This window comes from Nannobrachium achirus, assembly GCF_963921795.1.
Source record: "Nannobrachium achirus genome assembly, chromosome: 1".
Taxonomy (NCBI): Eukaryota; Metazoa; Chordata; class Actinopteri; order Myctophiformes; family Myctophidae; genus Nannobrachium; species Nannobrachium achirus.
Genome location: NC_137810.1, coordinates 65,965,202 through 65,991,368, shown reverse-complemented (window position 1 = coordinate 65,991,368; position 26,167 = coordinate 65,965,202). Strand labels below are relative to the sequence as shown.

Sequence of the window (26,167 nt, the reverse complement as noted above, 5' to 3'; positions counted from 1 at the left end):
ATTGATTAGTCAAGCCATGGAGAGTAGAGTTCAATAATATTTTTAGTTTTTTGTCGCATTCCTAAGACAAAACTTTGATTAGAGTAAATTTACCCCCATTGATTCCGGATGGTGACCCGTTTCGAAACGGGTCACCATCCGGAATGAATGGGGGTACATTTATTGTTATCACATTTTTGTCTTAGGAATGTGACAAAAAACTAAAAATATTATTGAACTCTAGTCTCCATGGTGTGACTAATCAATAGAAAAAAAGACATTTTGGGGGTGAACTACTCCTTTAATGTTGTGACGTCATGGGAACCACAGAATCCCTTTTATGCCCATATATGGAGATCCCTGATGTCCTCGATATTAAGCCCATATCTAACAGGACGAATGCCCATATGGGGACTGCCCATAAGTCCGAAGGTTCATGGGCATAAAAGGGATGTATGTATGATGTCAGATGTGATAGACGTCATAGGATTTTCTCTAACGAATAACTGAGTAAGCATGTTTGGGGTCTCACAGCATATCGCCATATACAGTACATGGATCTCCATATATGGGTACCAGGAGTCTCCATATATGGGTAACTGGTCCGATATACATCACTGGCTAGACGGCCAAGATCTACAAGCTCACAACGCCTCGCGCTGCGAGGCGTTGTGAGCTTGTAGATCGGCTATTTTCGGCTAAGAGGTTTGGTGTAGAGGGGAAAAAAGAGCAGACTAAATACAGAGTGAAAGGTCAAGTTTATTAAGTACAACGGTACGGTTCAAGTGGTTAAATATCTGGAAACTATGAATCTATGAAAAGGTTGTGGGGGTCCTTGCTTAATCTCTATCTCAACTTAAGGGGTCCTTGGCCTGAAAACGTTGAAGACCCCTGATCTATATAATAAAATGTCGACTGTTTCCAGATGGCGAAAGTGGAGCAGCGCTATGGCCAGAGGGACGGCTCGGACCAGAACTTTGACTACATGTTCAAGCTGCTGATCATCGGCAACAGCAGCGTGGGGAAGACCTCCTTCCTGTTCCGCTACGCAGACGACTCCTTCAGCAACTCCTTCGTCAGCACGGTGGGCATCGACTTCAAGGTGAAGACCGTCTACCGCAACGAGAAGAGGGTCAAGCTGCAGATATGGGTCAGTATGTGGATGGATGGATGCCTGTGTTCAGGGGCGTCACAAGGGGGGGGGGGGTTGGGACTGCGTTACTATGGCCCAAGGTGGAGGGGCCTTCGTTATTTTATACTTAAGCTATTGAAAAAATGGCAGATATACAAGCCGCGCTGCGAGCTTGTAGATCTGCTATTTTTTGAAAAGTCGTGAAAATGTGTGCAAATCTTTCAATATATGTATTTTTAAGCGAACATTTGTTGAACAAAAATCTTGCGTCTGGATGGTCCCTGGGACTAAATATTTTGAGATGGGGGTCCATGGCCAAATACATATCATTTTGGTGGTCCTTCACATGAAAAGGTTTGAGCACCACTGACATAGAAACATTTTTCAAAGACATTTTCACGGTTTTCTACAAGCTCACAGTGCGGCACTCGGTGCCGCCGCACTGTGAGCTTGTATATCTGCTATTTTTCAATAGTTAAAGTACCAAGGGCCCAGAATTTGGTGCGACACCCTTGCCTGCTCTGTGTTCATTCTGTGTTGGTCTATGGCAGTGGTTTTCAACCTTTTTCATATCAAGGTCCATTTAACATTCAGCATTTGAACCACAGGCCACCGTCCGTTTGATGAGATTTTGCCTGACTCAGACCCAAAACGTTGAATATTTTGCTACCGTTGGATAGGACTTTGTCCACAATTCCATGCTGTATTGATGTGGTACCAATAAAAGAGATAACAGGCACATGTTGATCAAAATAACAATTATTCTACAATTGTGTCGATTTCTTGTAAATGAAGTAATGTAGGTGTTTAACAATACTTTAACTCTTGAGAGCATAACATGAAATCATATCAGTTAAAGATCTATAAGGGTCCATTTGGTTACAAACTATCCATCGTTTAGCTGGGGACCACCTTGAACCCCCTCAAGGACCACTGATGGTCCCTGGACCACTGGTTGAAAACCAATTATGGCATGCAGGGGTCTCCAACGCTGTTCATCCCAAGGACCCCTTAGCTGGGAGAGAGATGAAGCAGGGACCCCCCACTACACATTGCGTAGAATTGTGTTGTAGATTTTTCATAGATTAGCTTGATAGACTTGCGTGGCACAAAGTGACGCTCTCTGAGCTTTTATAACTGCTATTCTTTAACAGCCAAATTTTGCTGGGGACCCCCTGGAATCCCCCTCCCAAGGACCCACTCACTTTGAGAACCACTGGCTTAAACAACAGTAGCATTCTTACATTTAAATGATTTTACAGAAAAGGAGGCAGTGTACAAATCCAAACACTGGAGTGATGTACTTTCTTGGTATTAGCAAGGACTCAAGACGGATCAACTGCGGTTGTCTGGTCGATTTCCTTTAGGGTGATCCGTACCCCCACGGTAGTCGACTCTGCTGAAATGGACGCGTTCTTTTTTACTCTAAATCCTATCCTGCTGAGACATAAGTCCTTTAAACCCAGTTAGGCCTAGAATTATTGAATGCTTTAACTATTGAAAAATTGCAGATATACTGTACAAGCTCGCAGCGCGGCACTCGAGCTTGTAGATCTGCTATTTTTGAAAAAGTTGTGAAAATGTGTGAATCTTTGAATATACATATTTTTAAAGCGAACGTTTGCAACTCAAATTTTGCTTCTGGGGGGGGGGGGGGGGGGGGGGTCCCTAGAACTAGATATTTTGAGATGGGGGTCCGTGGCCAAATAAATATCAGTTTGAGGGTCCTTGACATGAAAACGTTTGAGAACCGCTGACATAGTACTCTCTCAAGAACAAACTAACTGAGCTCCAGTTAAGTGAAAAGGACCTTTTCTTTGACGATGGCTGGCCAGATTGCTGACATAGAAACATAGGTTTTTTAAAAAACCTTAGAAGTATCCAAAAGACACTTAGACAGAATCGGATAAAAATTCTAATTTTCACAATTTCTCAAAAATAGCGCTGTGAGCTTGTATATCTGCTGTTTTTCAGTAGTTAAAGCATAAAATAATGATACACAATAATGTGTACCCGTTCTGAATGGATTAATCCGTGAACAATTCTTAAGGTGATAGTAGGCTGACTTTGTAATTGTGTTAAGGCGGCTGTTAAGAATTCAGGTCCATGACAACACCAGGGTTTTTGGCTCGGATTGTGTTTTTTCTTTTTTAACATTACTGCTTGAAGCTGAGCGCTGGCGTTTAATCAGTCTTCCTTGGCTGCAAAACGCAATTACTCAGGTTTTGTCTTTATTTAATTGAAGAAAAGTCTGGCAACATCCAATCTTTGATTTGCTGAATGCAATTACGGTGCTTGATTAGGAGCCTAGTCCCCTGCTGATATGGTTTTGTTGATTTGTGTGTATAATTATGGTAACATGTCGTCACTGTCGGGCAGAAACCTTGTATCTCCAAGTTTCAAATGTGTAAATTTTTCGCAAAGTAAAGCGCTGCTTCATCATACAAGGCCGTCGCACAAAGGTAGTGAAAACAGCTGATCTACAACGCCTACAACGCCTCGCGGTGCGAGGCGTTGTGTGCGCGTTGTGTGCTTGTAGATCGGCTGTTTTCACTAGTTTAAATCATTTTAAAAATGATGAATACAAAACAAACGGTTTTGGACATACAAGGTTCCCACCCGACAACGACGATATGTTGTTTTCCATAATCTGAGACAGTGGGAGCGGGAGTATGTACACTATATATACTGTAGATGTTGAACAGAACAGGCCCCAGTATTCTTTGGGAACTCAAATCGGGGGCTCCCACTGGCCTAGCGGTCCATGCACATACCACACAGGCTCTGATGCCTGACAGGCAGCGTGTCACGGGTTCGAGTCCCGATCCCGGCGACCTTTGCCGCGTGTCACTCGCCATCTCTCTCCACGTTCCTTGTCAGTCTACTGTCCTATCAATAAAGGCATAAAAGACAATAAATAATTAAAAATAAAAATCCCACCCAGTTTCCAGTCAGTCTATTAATATTGAGATCCAGTACTAAGACTGTAAATGTGGCCACTATCCGTGTTTAAGTGGATGAACTGCTGTGGTGTGGTCAAAATGCTGTCTGAAGATAGCAAAGCGTTGTTCAGTGTCAAGACGTTGTTCAGTTATTGAATAACAGTGACGTGACGGTCATAATGATGATGATAATAATAAGAAGAATACATCAAATGTATATAGATTAGTGCTTTTCTAGTTCTTCAAAACCGCTTTGCAAAATAAATCTGACAAAATCTGCTTTATTAAGAAAAAACATTGAATCTGAAAGGCAAAGGGGGGGATTAGAATTAGGTGGGAATGCAATGCATGTCTGAGAAGGAGGGTTTTGAGGGAGGTTTTAAACATGGCAAGGGCTGGGAATTTGATGTGAGCTTTGATTTGAGTGAGTGCCAAAGGGAGGGGCGGCCTCTGAGAAAGCCTCAGTCACCCCAGGTTCCTCGCTTAGTCTTGGGTACATGATGAGGATGATGATGATTTTACTTAGGGTTAGGCCTAGAATTATTTACTGCTTTAACTATTGAAAAATAGCAGACATACAAGCTCACAGCTTGGCACCGAGTGCTGCACTGCGAGCCAAGTGGATCTACTAGTTTTGAAAAAGTCATGAAAATGTGTGCAAATCTTTGAATATATGTATTTTTTAAAGTGAACATTTGTAACGCAAATATTTGCTTCTGGGGGTCCCTGGAACAAAATATATTGAGATGAGGGTCCGTGGCCAAATACATATCATTTTGGGGGTCCTTGACATGAAAAGGTTTGAGAACCACTGACGTAGAAACAGAAGGATTTAGAAGACATAAGACACTTATAGAATCGGGTCAAAATTCAAATGTTCACAATTTTTCAAAAATAGCAGATCTACAAGCTTGTAGATCTGCTATTTTTGTAATAGTTAAAGCATAAAATAATAATTTTACGCAATAATGTGTACCCATTCTGAATGGGTTGAAACAGGGGGTTTGACTACGGGCCTGGCTGTAATTGTCCATTAGTGACATGTCCAGATTGTTCCTTTATAAGAGTGCGGCTTGATGGCTGCTTCTACCAGGGTCTGTTGGGAGCAACCTGAGAGGAGAGGAGAGATGTGTTGACAGTGTGCAGAAGATGTGAAACATTTTGCTTAAAGGCCTGTTGGCAGAGCATCAAGGCAACATGAGGAGGATTTATAGATGGTGTAGGATGCCCTCCGAGCCAACAGTCTGCCTGTTAATCTACACACACACACACACAAACACGCACGTGCACACTCACACCCACACTCACACGTGTGCCTGTGCACTGCGCACACTGCGTGACAAATCTCTCACAGAGTCACAGCTGACCCTGGCAGTCTGTGACCATCTTCTCTTTTCTTTCCCCATCTCTCTTTCTCAATGGCGTCAGTTCAGCAAAAGTTAGGGTATGGCAAAGATTGAGAAGAGGCATTACATTTTGTATAACACAGTTCTATTGTGAAAATAGCAGATCTACATGCTCACAACGCCTCGCGCTGCGAGGCGTTGTGAGCATGTAGATCGGCTATTTTCACAATGTCTTAAAAAACGAGTTTTGTCTTCTTTTTTTTTTACACAGGTTTCTAAAGTTTCTTGGGCTGGATATGGCAGCCTGGAATGGTTGTTCAAGTGCAGCTAAACTTGGCATGTTAGTAAACGTGCCACAATTAACAATAATGAATTGCACCTGTGCAGATGACCTGCGGAACCTGGGAATATACCATTTTATCAAGATGGGGCGAATACAAGTGTGCGGAATATAATTATAATACCTTGTTAAAGTAACCATTTTGTTAAATGTTGCATTTGTAGTTATTTTACTGTAATTTAACAACATAATAACCAGCACAGATAGACAAAGAGACATTCATGGATTTATTTAAAAGTAACATTTATTTTTCCCCCCTGGACCCAGGGTATGGCAGCTGCATACCCCTGCCATACCAAATTGACGCCTCTGCTCTTTCTCTGTCTGTCTGTCTGTCCAATATACTCTTCTTCGAGGGCAAACGTCTGCTGATACAGTTTTAAATGGTGTTTCTGGGCCATCCAAAACCTCTGTTTTGGCCCACTGTAAAGAACAAGCTGCAGGACATACGTGTAGGCCTACATACTGTAGGTCAGGGTTCCCCAATAGGCGGCCCGCGGGCCATTTGCGGTCCGCGGGGGGATACTGTCTGGCCCCCACCAACCCCAGTAATAATGGTGGTGTAAGAGCAGCAACAACACTAGTATATCGTCATTGTTGGGTGGAAACCTAGTATCTCGAAATGTGTACGTTCTTTCACAAAGTAAAGCCCTGCTTCATCATACGAGGCCGTCGCACAAAAGTAGTGAAAACAGCAGCGGCTGTTTTCACTAGTTTAAAACGTTTTTAAAATGATAAATGCAAAACGAACGGTTTTGGACATACAAGATTTTCACCCGACAACAACGGTATCTGAACTGTCACTGGAGAAGTGGGAACGCCACCGTCGCCCACTGCAATGTTGTGGCCCTCGGCTTGGTACCCTAGACATAATTCGGCCCTTGGGGAAAACTAATCGGGGAACCCTGCTGTAGGTCATGAAGGGACTGATGGCAGAGCGCCGTAAAGGCCTGGTTATACCAGTTGTGTAGCCAGGATTTACCAACTGGCTAGGCCTGGCCCAATGTGGGTGGGCGCAGATGTGAGCTTGTACATCGGCTATTTTAAAATAGCGAACGATTAAATATTTACAGGGACATAATACAGTCATCTGTCATGGAAGTGGACTTCCCAAATAGCAATATGGAGACGTTTTAATTTTAGAACTCGCTTCATAATTGACTAAGCTATTGCTTCCTAGACATCGCCGCACCGCACATCGCCGCACCACGCCGCTTATGTTTTCGTTATTTTTGGGTGGGCGCAAAAATGAAATGGGTGGGCCTGGATAGGCCTATAGGCCCACCCTTGGCTACGCCACTGGGTTTTACACTGCTACTGTCCACGTCCGTGCAGCGTGCGAGGGTCCAATGGACCCGTGGATGTGATGTGGTTGTGATGTGTATCCTACAATGTGTTGTCTGCAGAAGCACTGTATGTTCGAGAGCAGTGTTGATTTTGTCGACTAAACGTTTTTTTTTCACTGACGAAAATAAAAACCAGGCTATGATGATTAAAACTATGTGACTAAAACTAGTCGAACATGTTAGGGAGGGACTAGAGAAGAGAGCCAGTAGAACTAAGATGAGTCATTGTGTGCTCCGAAAAAAGCCGATCTAGCTTGTAGATCCGCTATTTTCAGCTTGCAGCTAAGTCAAAATCAAGCAAGTTGTAACGCCATCACGTGGGCCGCCAAAACACATTTTAATCGACTAAATCAACCATAGAGTTTGACTATACATTCTGGCAACTAAAGACTAAAACTAATTGCAGATGACTAAAATGGGACTAAAGACTATGACTAAAACTAAATCATAATTTTGTTGTAAACATGAACACTGATCAAGATCAACACGAGCTGCACTCAATGCCATATAATGGAATGGCCTGCTTCCATGCAACTGAAGGACTTGTTAGCTACATTTCCATGGACACCTTTCCTCCAATCTAATTAAAATAAACCTGATTGAAGGTTTTGGATCAAGTGTTTCCATGTGGTGAGATCAATCGGATCTGGTGTTTGATCTGGTTGTGAAAAGATCTAGACCACCCCTCTCACTGCACCCGATTAGAATTTGAATCGGGTTTATTAGATCTATAAATGGAGAATTTTAACCCATTTAGAACGGGTACACATTATTGTGTATCATTATGTTATGCTTTAACTATTGAAAAATAGCAGATATACAAGCTCGCAGCGCGGCACAAGCTCGCAGCGCGGCATAGCAGATATATACTAGCAGCGCGGCACTATTTTTGAAAAATCTTGAAAATTAGAATTTGGACCAGATTCTATAAGTGTCTTTTGAATCCTTCTAAGGTTTTTTGATATATGTCAGCAATCTGGCCAGCCATCGTCAAAGAAAAGGTCCTTTTCACTCAACTGGAGCTCAGTTAGTCTGTTCTTGAGAGACTACTATGTCAGTGGTTCTCAAAGCTTTTCATGTGAAGGACCCCCAAACTGATATGTACTTGGCCACGGACCCCCATCTCAAAATATTTAGTTCCAGGGACCCCCCAGAAGCAAAATTTGAGTTACAAACATTCGCTTTGAAAATACATTCAAAGATTTGCACACATTTTCACAACTTTTTCCAAAAATAGCAGATCTACAAGCTCGCAGCGCAGCACTCGGTGCCGCGCTGTGAGCTTGTATATCTGCTATTTTTCACTGGTTAAAGCATTCAACAATTCTAGGCACTAAATGGGTAAATCAGGTTTATTTTAAATCTTGTTTTAACCCGATTAAAAGTGTCCATGTAAACACAGCTACTGTGTCATGGCAAGAGGCTATTATAAGAAGAGCTCTACTGTCGTGGTTAACTCTAAGCTGTGTCAATTATTCCTGTGCATTCCTGCGATTCTTCTTAAGACCTCCGATGCAAATGATATCCTTCGGCAAAGCTTTGAGCTTTTTTTTAAACCAGCTTTTTATTCTGTTCCACTCATGTTCCATTTAGTGAACCTGCGAGCAGGGCAGCAGGCGTCCCTTCAATTCAAGATCTTTATTGTCACACGACATGGTCTCTGTCGGGCGGAAATCTCTGTCCAAAACTTTTACTGTTACTTTTCAGGACATCCACACAAGATTTCGAGAATGTAGATCTGCTACTTTGGATGCTGGAGCTTTAGTATAATCAAGTAGGGTGTTAAGTGCGAAGTGAGCGGAGCTCGCATTGTATCAAACACAATTTAATAAACAAGACTCTAACTCGTTCTCCTGCTACACCATCAACATGTGGAACGCCCTCCCACAAGCCTTAAAGGAGAGCAAATCCCTAGCCTCCTTCAAAATCGGTATGAAAATTCACCTTCAGGCGGCTGACATCTAAATAGACTAAGCCCCCATGCTCCCCCCCACCCTTTTTTTTCTGCCTTTGTATTTGATGTTGTGCTTTTTCTGCTTTTGAAATTGATATTATCCTAGAAGTACTATATTCTATCCGTCTGTCTTTCAATGTTATATGAGATACTTAAAGTGTGGTTCCTGTGGAAATAAGCCTCGGCTTTCGAGGATCTCCTTTTAGTTGACCTTGTACCAGTGATTTGTACTGTCATGAAACTGTATACTTGTTTTAAATTCTTCAATGAATCAATCAAAAACCCACGTGCATATTTCAGGGGTTGAAGTTCTCAGTCCTGGGGATTCCATAGGGCAGTGTTTCTCAACCTATTTTCCGCATGGGCACACTTTTCATGTCCCAAGAATCCATGGGCACACCAACATAATACGGGGGTGTAAATGTCGTCACTGTCGGGAAGAAACCTTGTATCTCCAAGTTTCAACAACGCGAGGCGTTGTGTGCTTGTAGATTGGCTGTTTTCACTAGTTTAAATCATATTTAAAATGATAAATACAATACTGGCTTTCAAGTTGTGTCAAGGGGGCGGGGCACACTTGACCCTTCTCAGGGGCACACCAAAGGTCCCCAGGCACAGTGGTTGAGAAACACTGCCATGGGGGCTATTTCTGAGATCAGTGCAGCTCCGCAAAAATATAAATAAATAAAAGGGGAGGTGTAGCGATGGCCGCGGTGTGAATGACAAGTCGTCAAAACGCTAGTCAAGTGATCTCCAAACTAAAAAAGCAGTTATAATTTCAAGATATGAGTATTTGAATTGGCCAGACTAGCAATAGAATACAACAGAACTCCAGAAGATACCGTACTTCTATAAAATGAAGCATGGTTGGCAGACACACATTCAGTGAAGGCAGTTCAGAACTTCAGGGAAACACCCCAGATATTGGTGTGCGCTGCGCAAGCCATGTTTCAAAAATCACATATTGGGACATGGTCTGAAAATAAATTTCCATCTGCGTCTTGGGATTTCTTTTTTACCCCTGATACCTCCTTGTATGGGCCGTTCTGTCTGTGACATCATCTGTGGTGATGTCGGTCTCTGCGTACTTTCTATGACGTTAGTCTCGGGTGTTGTCGGTCTCGTACGGACATTGGGACATGGGGACACAGACAATTGGACTCGAGTCATGAGGACTCGACTTGACTCGGACTCAAGTCGCAAATTTGACGACTTGCGACTTGACTCGGACATAAGGGCAAAATCTTGAGACTCGACTTGACTTGGAAGACAATGACTCCCGACTCGACTCGACTTGAGACACGCTGACTCGGACGACTTGCCGCTACGCCACTCACCAAAGCAGTCGCTAGGTTCACACTTTTATTGATTGATTGATTGGAGACAGGCATGTAAGCGAGAGCACAAGCACGGAAGCAGCAAAACACTATGATCAGACTGGGCACCACACACACACACACAGCACGAACGAATGGCTACTGCCCCCGAGCCTGATGCAGCCACTGCCGGTTCTGCTGCTGCAGTTCCAAAAGTAGTGCAGTTTGCATATAAAAACTTCCACTCCGATGGTAAACAGAGGAACTGCCATGATAGAGTATTATGGTCAGAGGGTAGGCCTAGTGTTACTGTTTTTTTCCTACTGAATGTTAATTACCTAATAGTTATGGTCACAGAGGTATCATTTACTCAACTTGACTACTTTGTGACTCGACTCGACTTGACTTGACATAACCTTTGACTCGACTCGACTTGACTTGCCCACAACAGAAAAACTTGAGACTTGTTTGAGACTTGGACCAAATGACTTGCGACTCGACTTGGACTCGGATCAGAGGGACTTGTACAATTGTCTGGGACACACAAAGCCAGACGTCTGTAGGAGCGGTTAGCATTTCTCAAAAACAAAAAATAAAAATAAATAAAACGTGGAGATAAGAGGTATAAAACAACGAGCAATGAAGGATATATTTTTTCTTCTCCAGCTCACGTGCAGACAGTGTACTTGGACCGTGTGGACATGATCTGGTGATGACATGTACGTCAGGCGGTATGACAGGGCAAGTTTATATTTGGCCTCATGGCGGGCCTTTTATGAAATTATGGACAATCAAGGGAAGGGAAACAATGAGGACCCGAGTTAATAGAGGCCTGTGGGGGACGCCAGGCAACTAAGCATTATAGTTGCTGTCTGGGCAGGAAGCTCTTATTATCTCCATATACTAACTCAGTGTTTCTCAACCTTTTTTCTGCATGGGCACACTTTTCATGTCCCAAGAATCCATGGGCACACTAACATAATATTGTTGTAAATATCGTCACTGTCGGGAAGAAACCTTGTATCTCCAAGTTTCAAATTTGTACATTTCTTCGAAAAGTAAAGTCCTGCTTCATCATACAAGGCTGTCGCACAACAGTAGTGAAAACAGCAGATCGGCTGTTTTCACTAGTTTAAATCATTTTTAAAATGATAAATACAATACTGGCTTTCAAGCAGCTTCAAGGGGCACACTTGACCCTTCTCAGGGGCACACCAAAGGTCCCCAGGCACAGTGGTTGAGAAACACTGTTCGAACTAATATTATTTTTATGTTTTTAGTTTTTTGTTGTGATTAACGCCCTCCTTTATCATACTGCAGGGTCAAACAAAAGCATCAAAAATATCAGATCTACAAGCTCGAGCTTGTAGATCTGATACTTTTGATGCTTTTGAATTTTTAATCGGGAAAAAAACGTTTTGGACATTTCCACCCGACAGAGACGATATAGGGTTTAAGTGGTTAAGTGGAGTTTGTCTTTTATGAAATGGTGGCCTTTAGCATCTATATGTTGATGGTTGATGGTTCAATAGATATTTTATGAACGGGTGTAGTGGATCACACCCACTTAATTGAGTGGTTTAATTAAAGACGTAGTTCACCCCAAAATATTGTCTTTTCTATCAACTACTGACCCCATTCATGGATATTTTTTCTTTTTTTCCTTTGTTGTCACATTCCTAAGCCAATAATTTGATGACCAGCATGGTTCCCTTTCCCTATGGAGACACAAAGAACCTGCTTTGTTCCCTATGGAGACAAAGAGTCTCCTCAAATTATTGTCTTAGGAATGCGACTATATATATATATATATATATATATATATATATATATATATATATATATATATATATATATATATATATATATTATTATTATTTTTTTTTTTTATGGTCTCACTCCCTCTCTGTCTGTCTTTCTCTTTCTGTCTCCGTTGTTACCTCTCTCTACCACTCTCCTCTCTGTGTGTCTCTGTCTCGATCTGTAAATGGTGCATTTATATAGTAAATGTGTCTTTGTACTCTCTCTCTCTCTCTCTGCCTCTCTCTTCCTTGATGAAAGTGAAAGATGGAGAGCAGACGCCCGCTTGCATCGCTGGCAACGATGGTTGCCATAGCAGCTGCTCTTCTGCTCTTTACACACGCGCACGCACGCACACACACACGCGCGCGCGCGCGTAAGCACGCAGGCACGCACGCACGCACGCACGCATACACACACACGCATACACACGCATACACACACACGCATACATACACACACACACACACGCATACACACACAGCTGTGGTCCATTGATGTTGCCAGAGCGCAGTGTGCTGTCAGCCTCAGTAATAGCTGTGTCTTTGAAAGGCTAATCAAGCAGCAGCTTGTACTGTACCGCTCAGTGGCGTCAGTTCAGAAAACGCTAAGGTATGGCAACATGACTGGTGTCACACCAGTCATGTTGCCATACCTTAGCAACAGGCGTGATACATTTATTTTAAGAAGTACATTCTATTTTTCTATGGTTTCTCGGGCTGGATATGTGTGGTTGTAGATCTGCTGTTTTCACTACTTTTGTGCAACGGCCTTGTATGATTTGCGAAAGAACGTACAAATTTGGAGATACAAAATTTCCAGCCGACAACGACGATATACTAGTGTTGTTGCTGATCTTATACCACCATTATTACTGGGGTTGGTGTGGGCCAGACAGAAGCCCGCGGGCCGCCTATTGGGGAACCCTGCTGTAGAACATATTAGCCAGTATACACTGGCTATTAAGGGTAGCCTATCAAATGATTAACTACTCATAAAATATGACAACTTCTCGCAACAGACCAAACATACAGCTAATTCAGCAGTATTGGCAGTGAAAGCAAAGGTTAATTTCCATCAGGGACGTGCAGAAAATGTTAGAGAGGCAGGGGCTGAAATGTCTAAAAGGGCCTTTTGGTGCAAATAATGAAAATAGCAGACCTCCAAGCTCACAACGCGTTGCGGTGTGGCGTGTTATGAGCTTGGAGGTCGACTATTTTCAGTACTTGATACCACACTAAAAGCATAAAAAAGACAATACTGGAGATGTGGGGTAACGGCAGGGATTTCTACACAGAGAGGGCAATTCTTTCAACATAAGATGCTGCGTTCAAGTTCAGGAGAGTTTGGACAAGGCAATTCTCTTGAATGCTGCCTTCAGGTATAGCATGGAAAGAGGGCATTTGCATTTCTTTCACCATAGTAAAGACTGCATTCATGGTCTGGAGAGGGCACTTTCATGTCTAGGTGTGCATGTGCCTGTGTGTTCCATATATTCTTTGTAAAGCTACAGGTAGCCACTATCCACCTGTTTCCACGGGAGTTTACTGGAGATTATTTGGACCACACTTCCGGTTTAACAGCAGACCTACAAGCTCACGTCGCGGAAGCTCGGTACAACGTCTGCGCAATGCACTATGGGGCGTTGGAAACCCGTGGATAGGGAGGGGCTAAAGAGTCACATGTGGCTCCAGAGCCAGGGGTTGCAGAGTGCAGACCCCTGACCTAGACTCTTCTCCCTTCCCTAAAACACCCTGGACAACGCTCCACAACTCCACTACATTCATCGTGGAGTTAATATATTGACTTTAATAAGTGAGCTTTGGTGACTCAAAGCAAGTAGCCGTTGCCCGGCAGCAGAGCTCACAGGTGGGGGAGAAAGAAACACATACAGTAGCTGGTGGTTGGTCTCTGGAAGGTGGTCTATCAAATATTGATACATTTTAGGTGGTTACTATGCCAAACAGTAGCTCAATCTTGATTACTTCCACGTCAACACCTATTTGAGCTGATGAAACTTGCAATTATCTGTAAGTTCCACAGAGTAACGAATATTGAAGTCTGTTAAGTTCAATGACTCGCGCGACCGCCTTCAGGTTAAGATGTACTGCTCTGTAGAGTGTGTGTGTGTGTAGTGTGTCTTTGCATTCTCCATAGAGGACGATACGATCTCCCACCATGCAACAGCACATGCCATACATCGGAACCGGGGCTTTCCCCATGGGCTCAACCAGTGGCGTCAGTTCAGAAAAAGCTAAGGTATGGCAACATGACTGGTGTCTTGCACGCGCGCCTTTGCGCGCGTGCAAGACACCAGTCATGTTGCCATACCTTAGCAACAGGCATGATACATTTATTTTAAGAATACATTTTTTATTTATTTCCCCCGTTTCTATGGTTTCTTGGGCTGGATATGGCAGCCTGGAACGGTTGTTCAAGTGCAGCTAAACTTGGCATGTTAGTAAACGTGCCACAATTAACAATAATTAATTGCACCTGTGCAGCTGACCTGCGGAACCTGGGAATATACCATTTTGTCAAGATGGGGAGAATACAAGTGTGGAGAATATAATTTTAATACTGTACCTTGTTAAAGTGACCATGTTGTGAAATTTTGTATTTGTAGTTATTTTACTGTAATTTAACAACATAATAACCAGCACAGATAGAGAAAGAGATATTCATGGATTTATATTTAAAAGTAACTTTTATTTTCCCCCCTGGACGGAGGGTATGGCAGCTGCATACCCCTGCCATACCCAATTGACGCCCCTGGGCTCAACCTTCTTTTAGACGAAGGTCTCTGGATTCAATTTCCACAGATCATTGAAGTTCCCCTTAGAGCCACCAAATACTGTACATGTATGTACAGCTCTCTATCGTAGGCAAAGGCTGAATGACCGTAGCGTCCTTCTGGAAGGCGCTGGTCACAAGGCGTGCTCAGCCAGCAGAAGGTCTCTGTGTCAAACACTCTGATGTACTGTAGTTGTCCCTTCTGGCTACACAGACAGTTTGTCCCAATGATGGCGGTAGAGTGGCTGTATGAAGCAGGTGGTGTATAGTGCCTCTGGTGTTAATTAAAGACCAGTGGTAGATGTCATTAGTGCGTCCAGTCAGCTGGGTCCATCCTGCATAGATATAAATGACCTTCCCCAATGCATCAGGGGCGTCAGAGGGGAAAATAAAAGTTACTTTTAAATATAAACCCATGAATGTCTCTTTGTCTATCTGCGCTGGTTATTATGTTGTTAAATTACAGTAAAATAACTACAAATGCAAAATTTAACAAAATGGTCATTTTAACAAGGTATTATAATTATATTCTCCACACTTATTCCCCTCATCTTGACAAGATGGTATATTCCCAGGTTCCGCAGGTCAGCTGCACAGGTGCAATTCATTATTGTTAATTGTGGCACGTTTACTAACATGCCAAGTTTAGCTGCACTTGAACAACCGTTCCAGGCTGCCATATCCAGCTGTAGAAACGGGGGAAAAAATGTACTTCTTAAAATAAATGTATCATGCCTGTTGCAAAGGTATGGCAACATGACTGGTGTCTTGCACGCGTGCCTTCGCGCGCGTGCAAGACACCAGTCATGTTGCCTTGTTGCCTTACCTTACCTTAGCCATACCTTAGCTTTTTCTGAACTGACACCACTGTCCTCCCCCCCTTTGGAACAGTACCAGAACTCTCAGGCTCCAACCATCTGTGAGCATCAAATGCACAAAGTACATCGCAGTAAGGTTAATCTCCCCAAATGTGGACTGTATCTTCTATCAGCACAGCTGTGTAGCACTGTAGACACTCTCTTCCAGCTGTTGTGTGAATATATATGCGTGTATAATTAATAACATGGTTATGAGTATTACAAGACAGGAGCACTACAGAACCATCACTACAGCTGTGTGTGTATTAACACATCTGGTGCCAACCCCGAGTTTCCCGAGTTTGTATTGGTACCACCCCTGTGCCAACCCTGAGTTTCCCGAGTTTGGGCCGTTTTTGAAGATTTTTCTCTTTTTTTCATTTTTTTTTTTCAGAAAACCTCCAGAAATGTATTAGGCATGATCGCGATCGCGAAATTGCATGTTTAACCCCCATACCAACCCATTCTTTCAAACATGGCAGCCATGTTTGTTTACATCTGAAGAAAACATAATGGCTGCTAAATCATGAATGCGGGGTGTGTTTTTGTGTGTATACAGGACACAGCGGGACAGTGTATTAAAGGAGTAGTTGACCCCCAAAATGACTTTTTTTCTATTGATTAGTCACGCCATGGAGAGTAGAGTTCAATAATATTTTTTGTTTTTTGTCACATTCCTAAGACAAAAATTTGATTCAAGTAAATTTACCCCCATTGATTCCGGATGGGGACCCGTTTCGAAACGGGTCCCCATCCAGAACGAATGGGGGAAAATGTACTACTCTCCATGGCGTGACTAATCAAAAGAGAAAAAGTCATTTTGGGGGTGAACTACTCCTTTAATAACATGTGTTTATGTGTGTATACAGGAGGACACAGTGTGTATTAATAACATGTGTTTATGTGTGTATACAGGACACAGTGTGTATTAATAACATGTGTTTATGTGTATATACAGGACACAGTGTGTATTAATAACATGTGTTTATGTGTGTATACAGGACACAGTGTGTATTAATAACATGTGTTTATGTGTGTATACAGGACACAGTGTGTATTAATAACATGTGTTTATGTGTGTATACAGGACACAGTGTGTATTAATAACATGTGTTTATGTGTGTATACAGGACACAGTGTGTATTAATAACATGTGTTTATGTGTATTACAGGACACAGTGTGTATTAATAACATGTGTTTATGTGTATACAGGACACAGTGTGTATTAATAACATGTGTTTATGTGTATACAGGACACAGTGTGTATTAATAACATGTGTTTATGTGTATACAGGACACAGTGTGTATTAATAACATGTGTTTATGTGTATAACAGGACACAGTGTGTATTAATAACATGTGTTTATGTGTATACAGGACACAGTGTGTATTAATAACATGTGTTTATGTGTATTACAGGACACAGTGTGTATTAATAACATGTGTTTATGTGTATTACAGGACACAGTGTGTATTAATAACATGTGTTTATGTGTATTACAGGACACAGCAGGACAGTGTATTAATAACATGTGTTTATGTGTATTACAGGACACAGTAGGACAGTGTATTAATAACATGTGTTTATGTGTATTACAGGACACAGTAGGACAGTGTATTAATAACATGTGTTTATGTGTATTACAGGACACAGCAGGACAGTGTATTAATAACATGTGTTTATGTGTATTACAGGACACAGTAGGACAGTGTATTAATAACATGTGTTTATGTGTATTACAGGACACAGTAGGACAGTGTATTAATAACATGTGTTTATGTGTATTACAGGACACAGCAGGACAGTGTATTAATAACATGTGTTTATGTGTATTACAGGACACAGTAGGACAGTGTATTAATAACATGTGTTTATGTGTATTACAGGACACAGCAGGACAGTGTATTAATAACATGTGTTTATGTGTATTACAGGACACAGCAGGACAGTGTATTAATAACATGTGTTTATGTGTATTACAGGACACAGCAGGACAGTGTATTAATAACATGTGTTTATGTGTATTACAGGACACAGCAGGACAGTGTATTAATAACATGTGTTTATGTGTATTACAGGACACAGTAGGACAGTGTATTAATAACATGTGTTTATGTGTATTACAGGACACAGCAGGACAGTGTATTAATAACATGTGTTTATGTGTATTACAGGACACAGCAGGACAGTGTATTAATAACATGTGTTTATGTGTATTACAGGACACAGCGGGACAGGAGCGCTACAGAACCATCACCACAGCGTACTACAGAGGAGCCATGGGCTTCATCCTCATGTATGACATCACCAACGAGGAGTCCTTTAACGCCGTGCAGGACTGGTACGGGATTGGTCCTCACACCGTCACATGGCCTGTCACATGGCAGCACGATATCGTCGTTGTCGGGCGGAAACCTCGTATCTCCAAGTGTCAAATTCGTACGTTCTTTCGCAACGTAAAGCACTGCTTCATCAGACAAGGCCGTCGCACGAAAGTAGTGAAAACAGCAGATCTACAAGCACACAACGCCTCGCGGTGCGAGGCGTTGTGTGCTTGTATTTCGGCTGGTTTAAATCATTTTTAAAATGATAAATGCAAAACGAACGGTTTTGGAATATACAAGGTTTTCACCCGACAACGACGATATGCACACACACACCTGCATACAAGATAAGACAAGATAAGACAAGACATTTATTGATCCTGCGAGGAAAATTCAGTCACCAAATGCAGCACAGCACAGCTTTACAGTAAAAGAAAAAATACAATTTGCCATTTTAAACGCATTTAGCAGAGAAGACTGCAGTGCCTCAGTAATCTAGGATCATAGGTAAACCAAGAAGCTAGTATCCTGGTAAACAAACCATTCCGGTGGTGTGAATTCACATTATCATGTGCCTTCTCCAGACCGGTCTGGCCCCAAGTGCTGCAGGGTTGGCGTTTTGCAGAAACCAAAGAGTGGAAGAGCCAATCAGCATATGCACTCTTGGCCCTGTGATTGACAGAACCAAATGGACCCCCCTTACAGGTCGAATTGGTTCCATTTGCAAACTCGCAGAGTTACAGACCTGTAAGGGTCCATTTGGTGACTATACACCAGAAATGTAGCTGGGGACCCACTGAATCCCTCTCAATAACCCCTGGGGGTCCCCGGACCCCACTCGAACCACTGCTTTAATGAACTGTTGTTACTTCAGAGCTAATTACTGAACAGGCACGTGCACACATAGACATCAAAGGGGGCTTGAGCCCCTGCCCTTTTATCCGCCTGTAAAAAAGAAATGCAAATGCCCCCCTTTCCCTGCCATATCTGAAGGCAGTGTTCAAGGGAATTGACTTTTCCAAGCTCTCCCAAATGCGGCATCTTATGTTGAAAGCATTGCCCTCTCTGTGTAGAAATCCATGCCACATCTCCAGTGTTGACTTGATTATGCTTAGTTCAGTGTGGTATCAAGCACCGAAAATAGCCGACCTCCAAGCTCAGCGCGACGCGTTGTGAGCTTGGAGGTCTGCTATTTTCGATATTTTCACCAAAAGGCCCTTTTAGAAATGTCAGCCCCTGCCTCTCTAACATTCTTTGCATGTCCCTGTTACTGAATGAGCAGAGCGACCATGGCGTTGTTATGTTTTAAACTGGTTCTGGGCAATGTGTGTGCAGGGCCACCCAGATCAAGACGTACTCGTGGGACAACGCTCAGGTCATCATGGTGGGGAACAAGTGTGACATGGACATGGAGAGGGTGGTCCCTGCCGAGAAAGGAAAACACCTGGCCGAGCAATTAGGTGAGTCGACACTCCTGCATGGTTATGAAAGGGGTGGAGCCTGGGCATTGTCACACCTGGGCCCTCTTGCTCCATGACTCAGCTATTTGTCGTACTTTACGTGAACACTTTACCCTTTGAAGTGCTATTGAACACCCTTTATGTCTATGTGTTGTTTAAAAAAAATATTGAACCAATGAAAAATAGTAAAAAGCGCTTCAGCCAAAAAAGAAAAATAACTCCACTTGAGCTCAAGTCACACGAGCGGAGTGGAGCGGTAATAAAAGCCACTCCGCACTCCAGAGGGCCCTTGTCCCACTCGCTCGTCACTCTGGTCGGCCACCGGGCCGCTCCACTCCCCGCCGCTCCGTCGCCCACCTTGATTTTCGCACTCGCTCCACGCTCCGCTCAGGGTCGTCAATCAGAGTCAAAAAAGTAGTTTGCTACCATGTCCGAAACACTTTCTCCTTTGCCAGTGTGTTCCCAACACAAATGGCTGCGGTAACTTGAGCCTCGGCTTTGATGGAGACTTGCTGTCCACTCGGCGCTCAGACCCATTATAAAAGTCGCTCGCTCACGCTCAACTAAAAAACGGCTCGCTCCGCTCCCCGTACCACTCGCGCTCCACTCAACTCGTATGTCCTGCTTGAGCTGGATGTTTTTTTTGCCAGACCCAGGGGGTCGGCCTACAAAAGGCTTTGTCGGTCTGTCGGTCTGTCTGTCGGTCGGTCCCTCTTTTCCTCAGTGTGCCTGTGTTTGCCTCTGACTGCTCATCTGCCCCTCCCTTCCCTTGCTCGGCTGATTGCCTTGAGTGCCGTCACCTGTACAGGACCAGCTGAGTTGAGTTGGCTGACGAGCTGCTGACACTATAAATTCCTCAGCCCATCTACAAGCTCAGAAACATTGATCCACCCCCCCCCCCCCCCCCCTTCCTTGCATTCTGATTTTCATTGCGGGTCTGGCAGAACCAGGTGACCTGGTCTAGTTTTTTTTTCATTTCCTGAAAAATGAACATTTTGGAGTTGACTGTTGGGCATAAACCAGCTAACTCCAACATGTTAGCTGGTTTACAATGTGCATTGCATTCACTCATTCACACCCAGTGGGAAGAGTAAACCATGCAAGGCACCAACCAGTATGTCAGCACCAACCACGAGCAGCTAAGGGTTCAGTGTCTTGCTCAATGACACTACGGCTGTAACACAGTGGGAGCCCGGGACCGAACCTGGAACCTTCCTATTGCCAAGCGGCCGCTCTACCTCCCAAGCCACCGCCGTCCACAGCACGACTTAGAAGTGAAGTGATCCAGTCGTCATGCGACGAATTGTCGAGCCTGTAGATTCAGTGGTTCTAAACCTTTTTTCTGCATGGGCACACTTTTCATGTCCCAAGAATCCATGGCACACCAACATAATACGGGGGTCACTGTCGGGAAGAAACCTTCTATCTCCAAGTTTCACATTTGTACGTTTCTTCATAAAGCCCTGCTTCATCATACAAGGCTGTCGCACAACAGTAGTGAAAACAGCAGATCTACAAGCACACAACAAAATAAAAGTTACTTTTAAATATAAATCCATGAATGTCTCTTTGTCATTGGTTATTATGTTGTTAAATTACAGTAAAATAACTACAAATGCAAAATTTAACATAATGGTCACTTTAACAAGGTATTATAATGATATTCTCCACACTTGTATTCTCCCCAGCTTGACAGAATGGTATATTCCCAGGTTTCGCAGGTCAGCTGCACAGGTGGCACGTTTACTAACATGCCAAGTTTAGCTGCACTTGAAACACCATTCCAGGCTGCCATATCTAGCCCAAGAAACCGTAGAAACCTGTGTAAAAAACTGACAAAAGTTGTCTTTTTTCTTTTTTTTTCAGACATTGTGAAAATAGCCGATCTACATGCTCACAACGCCTCGCAGCTCGAGGCGTTGTGAGCATGTAGATCTGCTATTTTCACAATAGAACCGTGTTATCCAAAATGTAATGCCTCTTTTCCACGAGGACTCCCATCTTTGCCATACCCTAGCTTTTGCTGAACTGACGCCACTGTGAGAGAGGAACGACAGATCAATGACAGAGGTTATAGCGGGATAAAACACGAACAGTTCTGACAGTCCAGATGCCAGCGTTGTGTTTGTTGCCCAGGAGGTTGTGTGCCGTTCCAACAGAGTGTGACAGTTATGCTAAGCGGCAGTGTGTAACGTGAGAACACAAGCACTGCTGAACCACAAAGCGCTCCCCTGGGGGCTCTCTCTGTCTGTGTGTGTGTGTGTGTGTGTGTGTGTGTGTGTGTGTGTGTGTGTGTGTGTGTGTGTGTGTGTGTGTGTGTGTGTGTGTGTGTGTGTGTGTGTGTGTGTGTGTGTGTGTGTGCGCGCAGTGGTGTCAGTTCAGAAAAAGCTATGGTATGGCAACATGACTGGTGTCTTGCACACGCGCCTTCGCACGCGTGTGCAAGACACCAGTCATGTTGCCATACCTTAGCAACATGCACGATACATTTATTTTAAGAAGTACATCTTATGTTTTCCCCCGTTTCTACGGTTTCTTGGGCTGGATATGGCAGCCTGGAACGGTTGTTCAAGTGCAGCTAAACTTGGGTTGTTAGTAATTAAAACGTGCCACAATTAACAATAATTAATTGCACCTGTGCAGCTGACCTGCGGAACCTGGGAATATAACATTTGGTCAAGATGGGGAGAATACAAGTGTGGAGAATTATGATACCTTGTTCAAGTGACCATTTTGTAAAATTTTGCATTTGTAGTTATTTTACTGTAATTTAACAACATAATAACCAGCACAGTAGACAAAGAGATTTATATGGATGGATTTATATTTGAAAGTAACTTTTATTTCCCCCCCTGGACCCAGGGTATGGCAGCTGCATACCCCTGCCATACCCAATTGATGCCCCTGTGTGTGTGCGTGTTTGTGTGTCTGTGTGTGTGCGTGCTGCTCCAGGGCAGTGTAATTAAGGATACACCATACAGGTTTCATAGTATGTGTGTCGATGTGAGAGGTTGGTTTCATGTATGCAGACTACATGCGCACATGAGGGGTCTTCAGGCTAGGCCTCTTTTAATATCTAGTCTTTTAATATCTAGTACCTTTCTTGTGTTGTTACTGTATGTGAGTGAGCACCGCATGCAATTCTTTGCGTGTGCAAGCCTACATTAAAGCTATACTATGTAGCTTTTTTAATAAAACAAATCTTAAAATTGTCCTAACTATTAAATCGCTAAAGTTTTAGAACACCCACTCCGTTAATTTCAGCCCCAAAAGCCTTTTCTTTATATGTTTTCTACTGAGCCGTGTGGCCGTGACCGGGACTGCATTTCCCTGCAAAATTGCCCTGTGGGAATGCTGCTTAACACTGGGTCCTTGGAACTATCAAAGTAAACTTCTTTGTCTTTTATTACTATTTAGAAAAAACATTTTTAAATACTTCAATTAGCCAATCTACATCGACACATTGTGAGTTTGTAGATCAGCTATTTGAACTATTTAAAAGGGTTTAGCATGGACGAAAATAGGGCCCTATATGACCAAAATGAATGAAATAAATCAAAATGAACACTGTTCTCCATATGAAGAGTTCATTTGCAAAAACAGATAACTCCGTTTTTATAAATATTCACAAATCCAGTTTTTTTATTGTGCACTCAAAGTAATATCAATCAAACTGAAGTTGGGTGGATTTGACTAAGTAAAAATGACTTAACAAAATAGATGTATCATAAAAAATGTAACTTTATTAGAAAATAGTTTTTCTTTTAATTTAAACTTATTTTTTTGGCAAAAACAGATAACAACAACAGTCGTTTTTTATCAAAAACAGATAACTCCACAATTGATGTTTCACCATTGAATTTTGCCATATCGAGGACGCAAAAAAGGATTTCCAGAATTTTACAGGAGAGCAAAAACAAAGTTTTGACAACATACTTAAGTAGTCTGTACTTTTATAGGGGCCACATGTAGCCACCAGGGGGCACAATAGGGGACAACTCAGGGGCCCCTGGGGTGCTAAAGGTGCACCGTTGCGCCAATCTGCACCAAACTTGGCACAACCACTGTTCAGGGGTCTACCATGACAATAGTCACACCAGGGGCCACACCAGGGGCCCCAGTGTACCATATCAAGGGCCCCCGGGGGCCCCAGGGTGCCAAAGGCACACCATTGCTCCAATCTGCATCAAACTTAGCATGAACACTGTTTAAGGGTCTGCCATGACAATAGTCACACAAAGGGCTAAACCAGGGGCCCCAGTGTGCCATATCAGTGGCCCCTGGGGTCCCCAGGTGCCAAAGGCGCACTGCTGCTCTGATCTGCACCAAATATGGCACAAACGCTGTCCATGGGTCTACCATGACAATAGTCACACCAGGGGCCACCTCACAGGCCTCATCAGGGGCCCCTGTATATCAGGGGCCACTGGGAGCCACACGCCACATGGGGCCACATGGTAGACCCCTGAACATTGTTTGAGAAAATGTTGGTGCATAATGGGGCAACAGTGCGTCTATGGCACCCAGAGGCCCCTGGGGGCCACACATGGCCCCTGAGAGCCACACATGGCCCCTGGTGTGACTTTCCTCATGGCAGACCCCTGAACAGTGTTTGAGACACATTTGGTGCATAATGGAGCAACAGTGCACATAATGGGGCAACAGTGCGCCTATGGCACCCAGAGGCCCCTGGGGGCCACACATGGCCCCTGGGAGCCACACATGGCCCCTGGTGTGACTATCTTCATGGCAGACCCCTGGAACAGTGTTTGAGACAAGTTTGGTGCATAATGGGGCAACAGTGTGCCTATGGCACCCAGAGGCCCCTGGGGGCCACACATGTCCCCTGGGAGCCACACATGGCCCCTGGTGTGACTATCCTCATGGCAGACCCCTGAACAGTGTTTGAGACACTTTTGGTGCATAATGGTGGCAACAGTGTGCATAATGGGGCAACAGTGCGCCTATGGTACCCAGAGGCCCCTGGGGGCCACACATGGCCCCTCGGAGCCACACATGGCCCCTGGTGTGACTATCTTCATGACAGACCCCTGGAACAGTCTTTGAGAGAAGTTTGGTGCAAAACGGGGCAACAGTGCGCCTGTGGCACCCAGAGGCACCTGGGGGCCACACATGGCCCCTGGGGGCCACACATGGCCCCTGGTTTGACTATCCTCATGGCAGACCCCTGAACAATGTTTGAGACAAGTTTGGTGCATAATGGGGCACCATCTTGGATCACATGGTCTAAACACGCTGCCCAATGGATTTATCTGTTTCTGCAAACAAAGATGTCACTTGTCTGTTTTTGCTACAAAACCTGATCTTTGAGGGCGTTTAGAATGGGATATATCTGCCTTAACAACAAAATAGATTTTATATTCTAATACAACTCTAACTTAACTGTTATTTACAATAGTCATCTCATTTTTTTCCAAAATGGCTTTTATCTGTTTTTGCAAATGAACTCTTCATATGACCCCCCCAGGTTTCGAGTACTATGAAGCCAGCGCCAAGGAGAACATCAACGTGCGGCAGGTGTTCGAGCGCCTGGTGGACATCATCTGCGTGAAGATGTCTGAGCGCGTGGACGTGGAGGCCCCCGCCGCACCCGGCGTCGGATCCGGCACCACCCGACTCACCGACAAGCCCGCCCAGCTGCCGCAGAAGTGCTGCTGATCGGACGCCGCCGCCTGTCTTTCTACCAGGATTCACCTTCTTACTTCCTGTCATTAGGGCTGTCACCATTATGACATTACATGACGATTCATTGTCACTCAGATAATTAGCCAGTAGCTATGCCCCTCCCAAAAAGCTTTTGTCCAATGCTAGCTTAGAATTACTTCCTGCTTGCCAAGGCTTGCCTTGGCAACAGCCTTGGCAAGCTGCCGGTTGCTAAGCTAGCATTGGACAAAAGCTTTTTCGGGAGGGGCATAGCTACTGGCTAATTGTGATTAACGATTTAATTGTGTTTTTGTCGTTGACAATTACATTTCCATTTGGCTTGTAGGCTTTGAAGTTGCACATGATATGACACAAAACCTAAATATACAAAGAAATGACTGACATATTTGACAATGTTACACTTTAAAAAGTACATTGATAGTGGAAATAGCCGATCTACAAGCGACGCGTTGTGAGCTTGTAGATCTGCTATTTCCACTATTTTTTTTTATGTTTGAACAGATATAAACATTTTTCAACATGTAAACGATTATGCCGATGGTCACAAAATAATTGCGATTATGTCAAATTATTGCTATTAGACGATTAAGTAATAATTGTGACAGCCCTACCTGTCATTCCTCTTTTCTCCAGCTTTCTTCTTCTTCTTCCTCTTCTTCTTCTTCTTATCTTCTCATCTCTCTCTCTCTTTCCAAACCTGCCAAAAGAGAAACAGCATCTGTTCCGCTGACATTCCCTAAATCACACGATTTTGCGCACATCTGTGAACTACTAGGGCCCGACCGATACTGGACTTTAGAAGGCCGATGCCATTATTATTAGGTAGTAGAAAATTATGAAATTATCTTGATCTCATAAAAAAAAAAGGATTTTGACTTTACAGTCATTACA

General features: G+C 43.5%; 1 protein-coding gene across 1 annotated transcript; it reads left to right on the top strand.

The window, feature by feature from the left end:
• Nucleotides 1-904: 904 nt before the first annotated feature.
• rab3b (RAB3B, member RAS oncogene family) lies at nt 905-25,270 on the top strand (the record flags this gene model as incomplete). Its single annotated transcript, XM_080725782.1, has 4 exons — nt 905-1,129; nt 18,030-18,148; nt 19,467-19,591; nt 25,080-25,270. 4 exons carry the CDS (start codon nt 905-907, stop codon nt 25,268-25,270), a joined length of 660 nt encoding a protein of 219 aa, XP_080581908.1.
• Nucleotides 25,271-26,167: the final 897 nt, after the last annotated feature.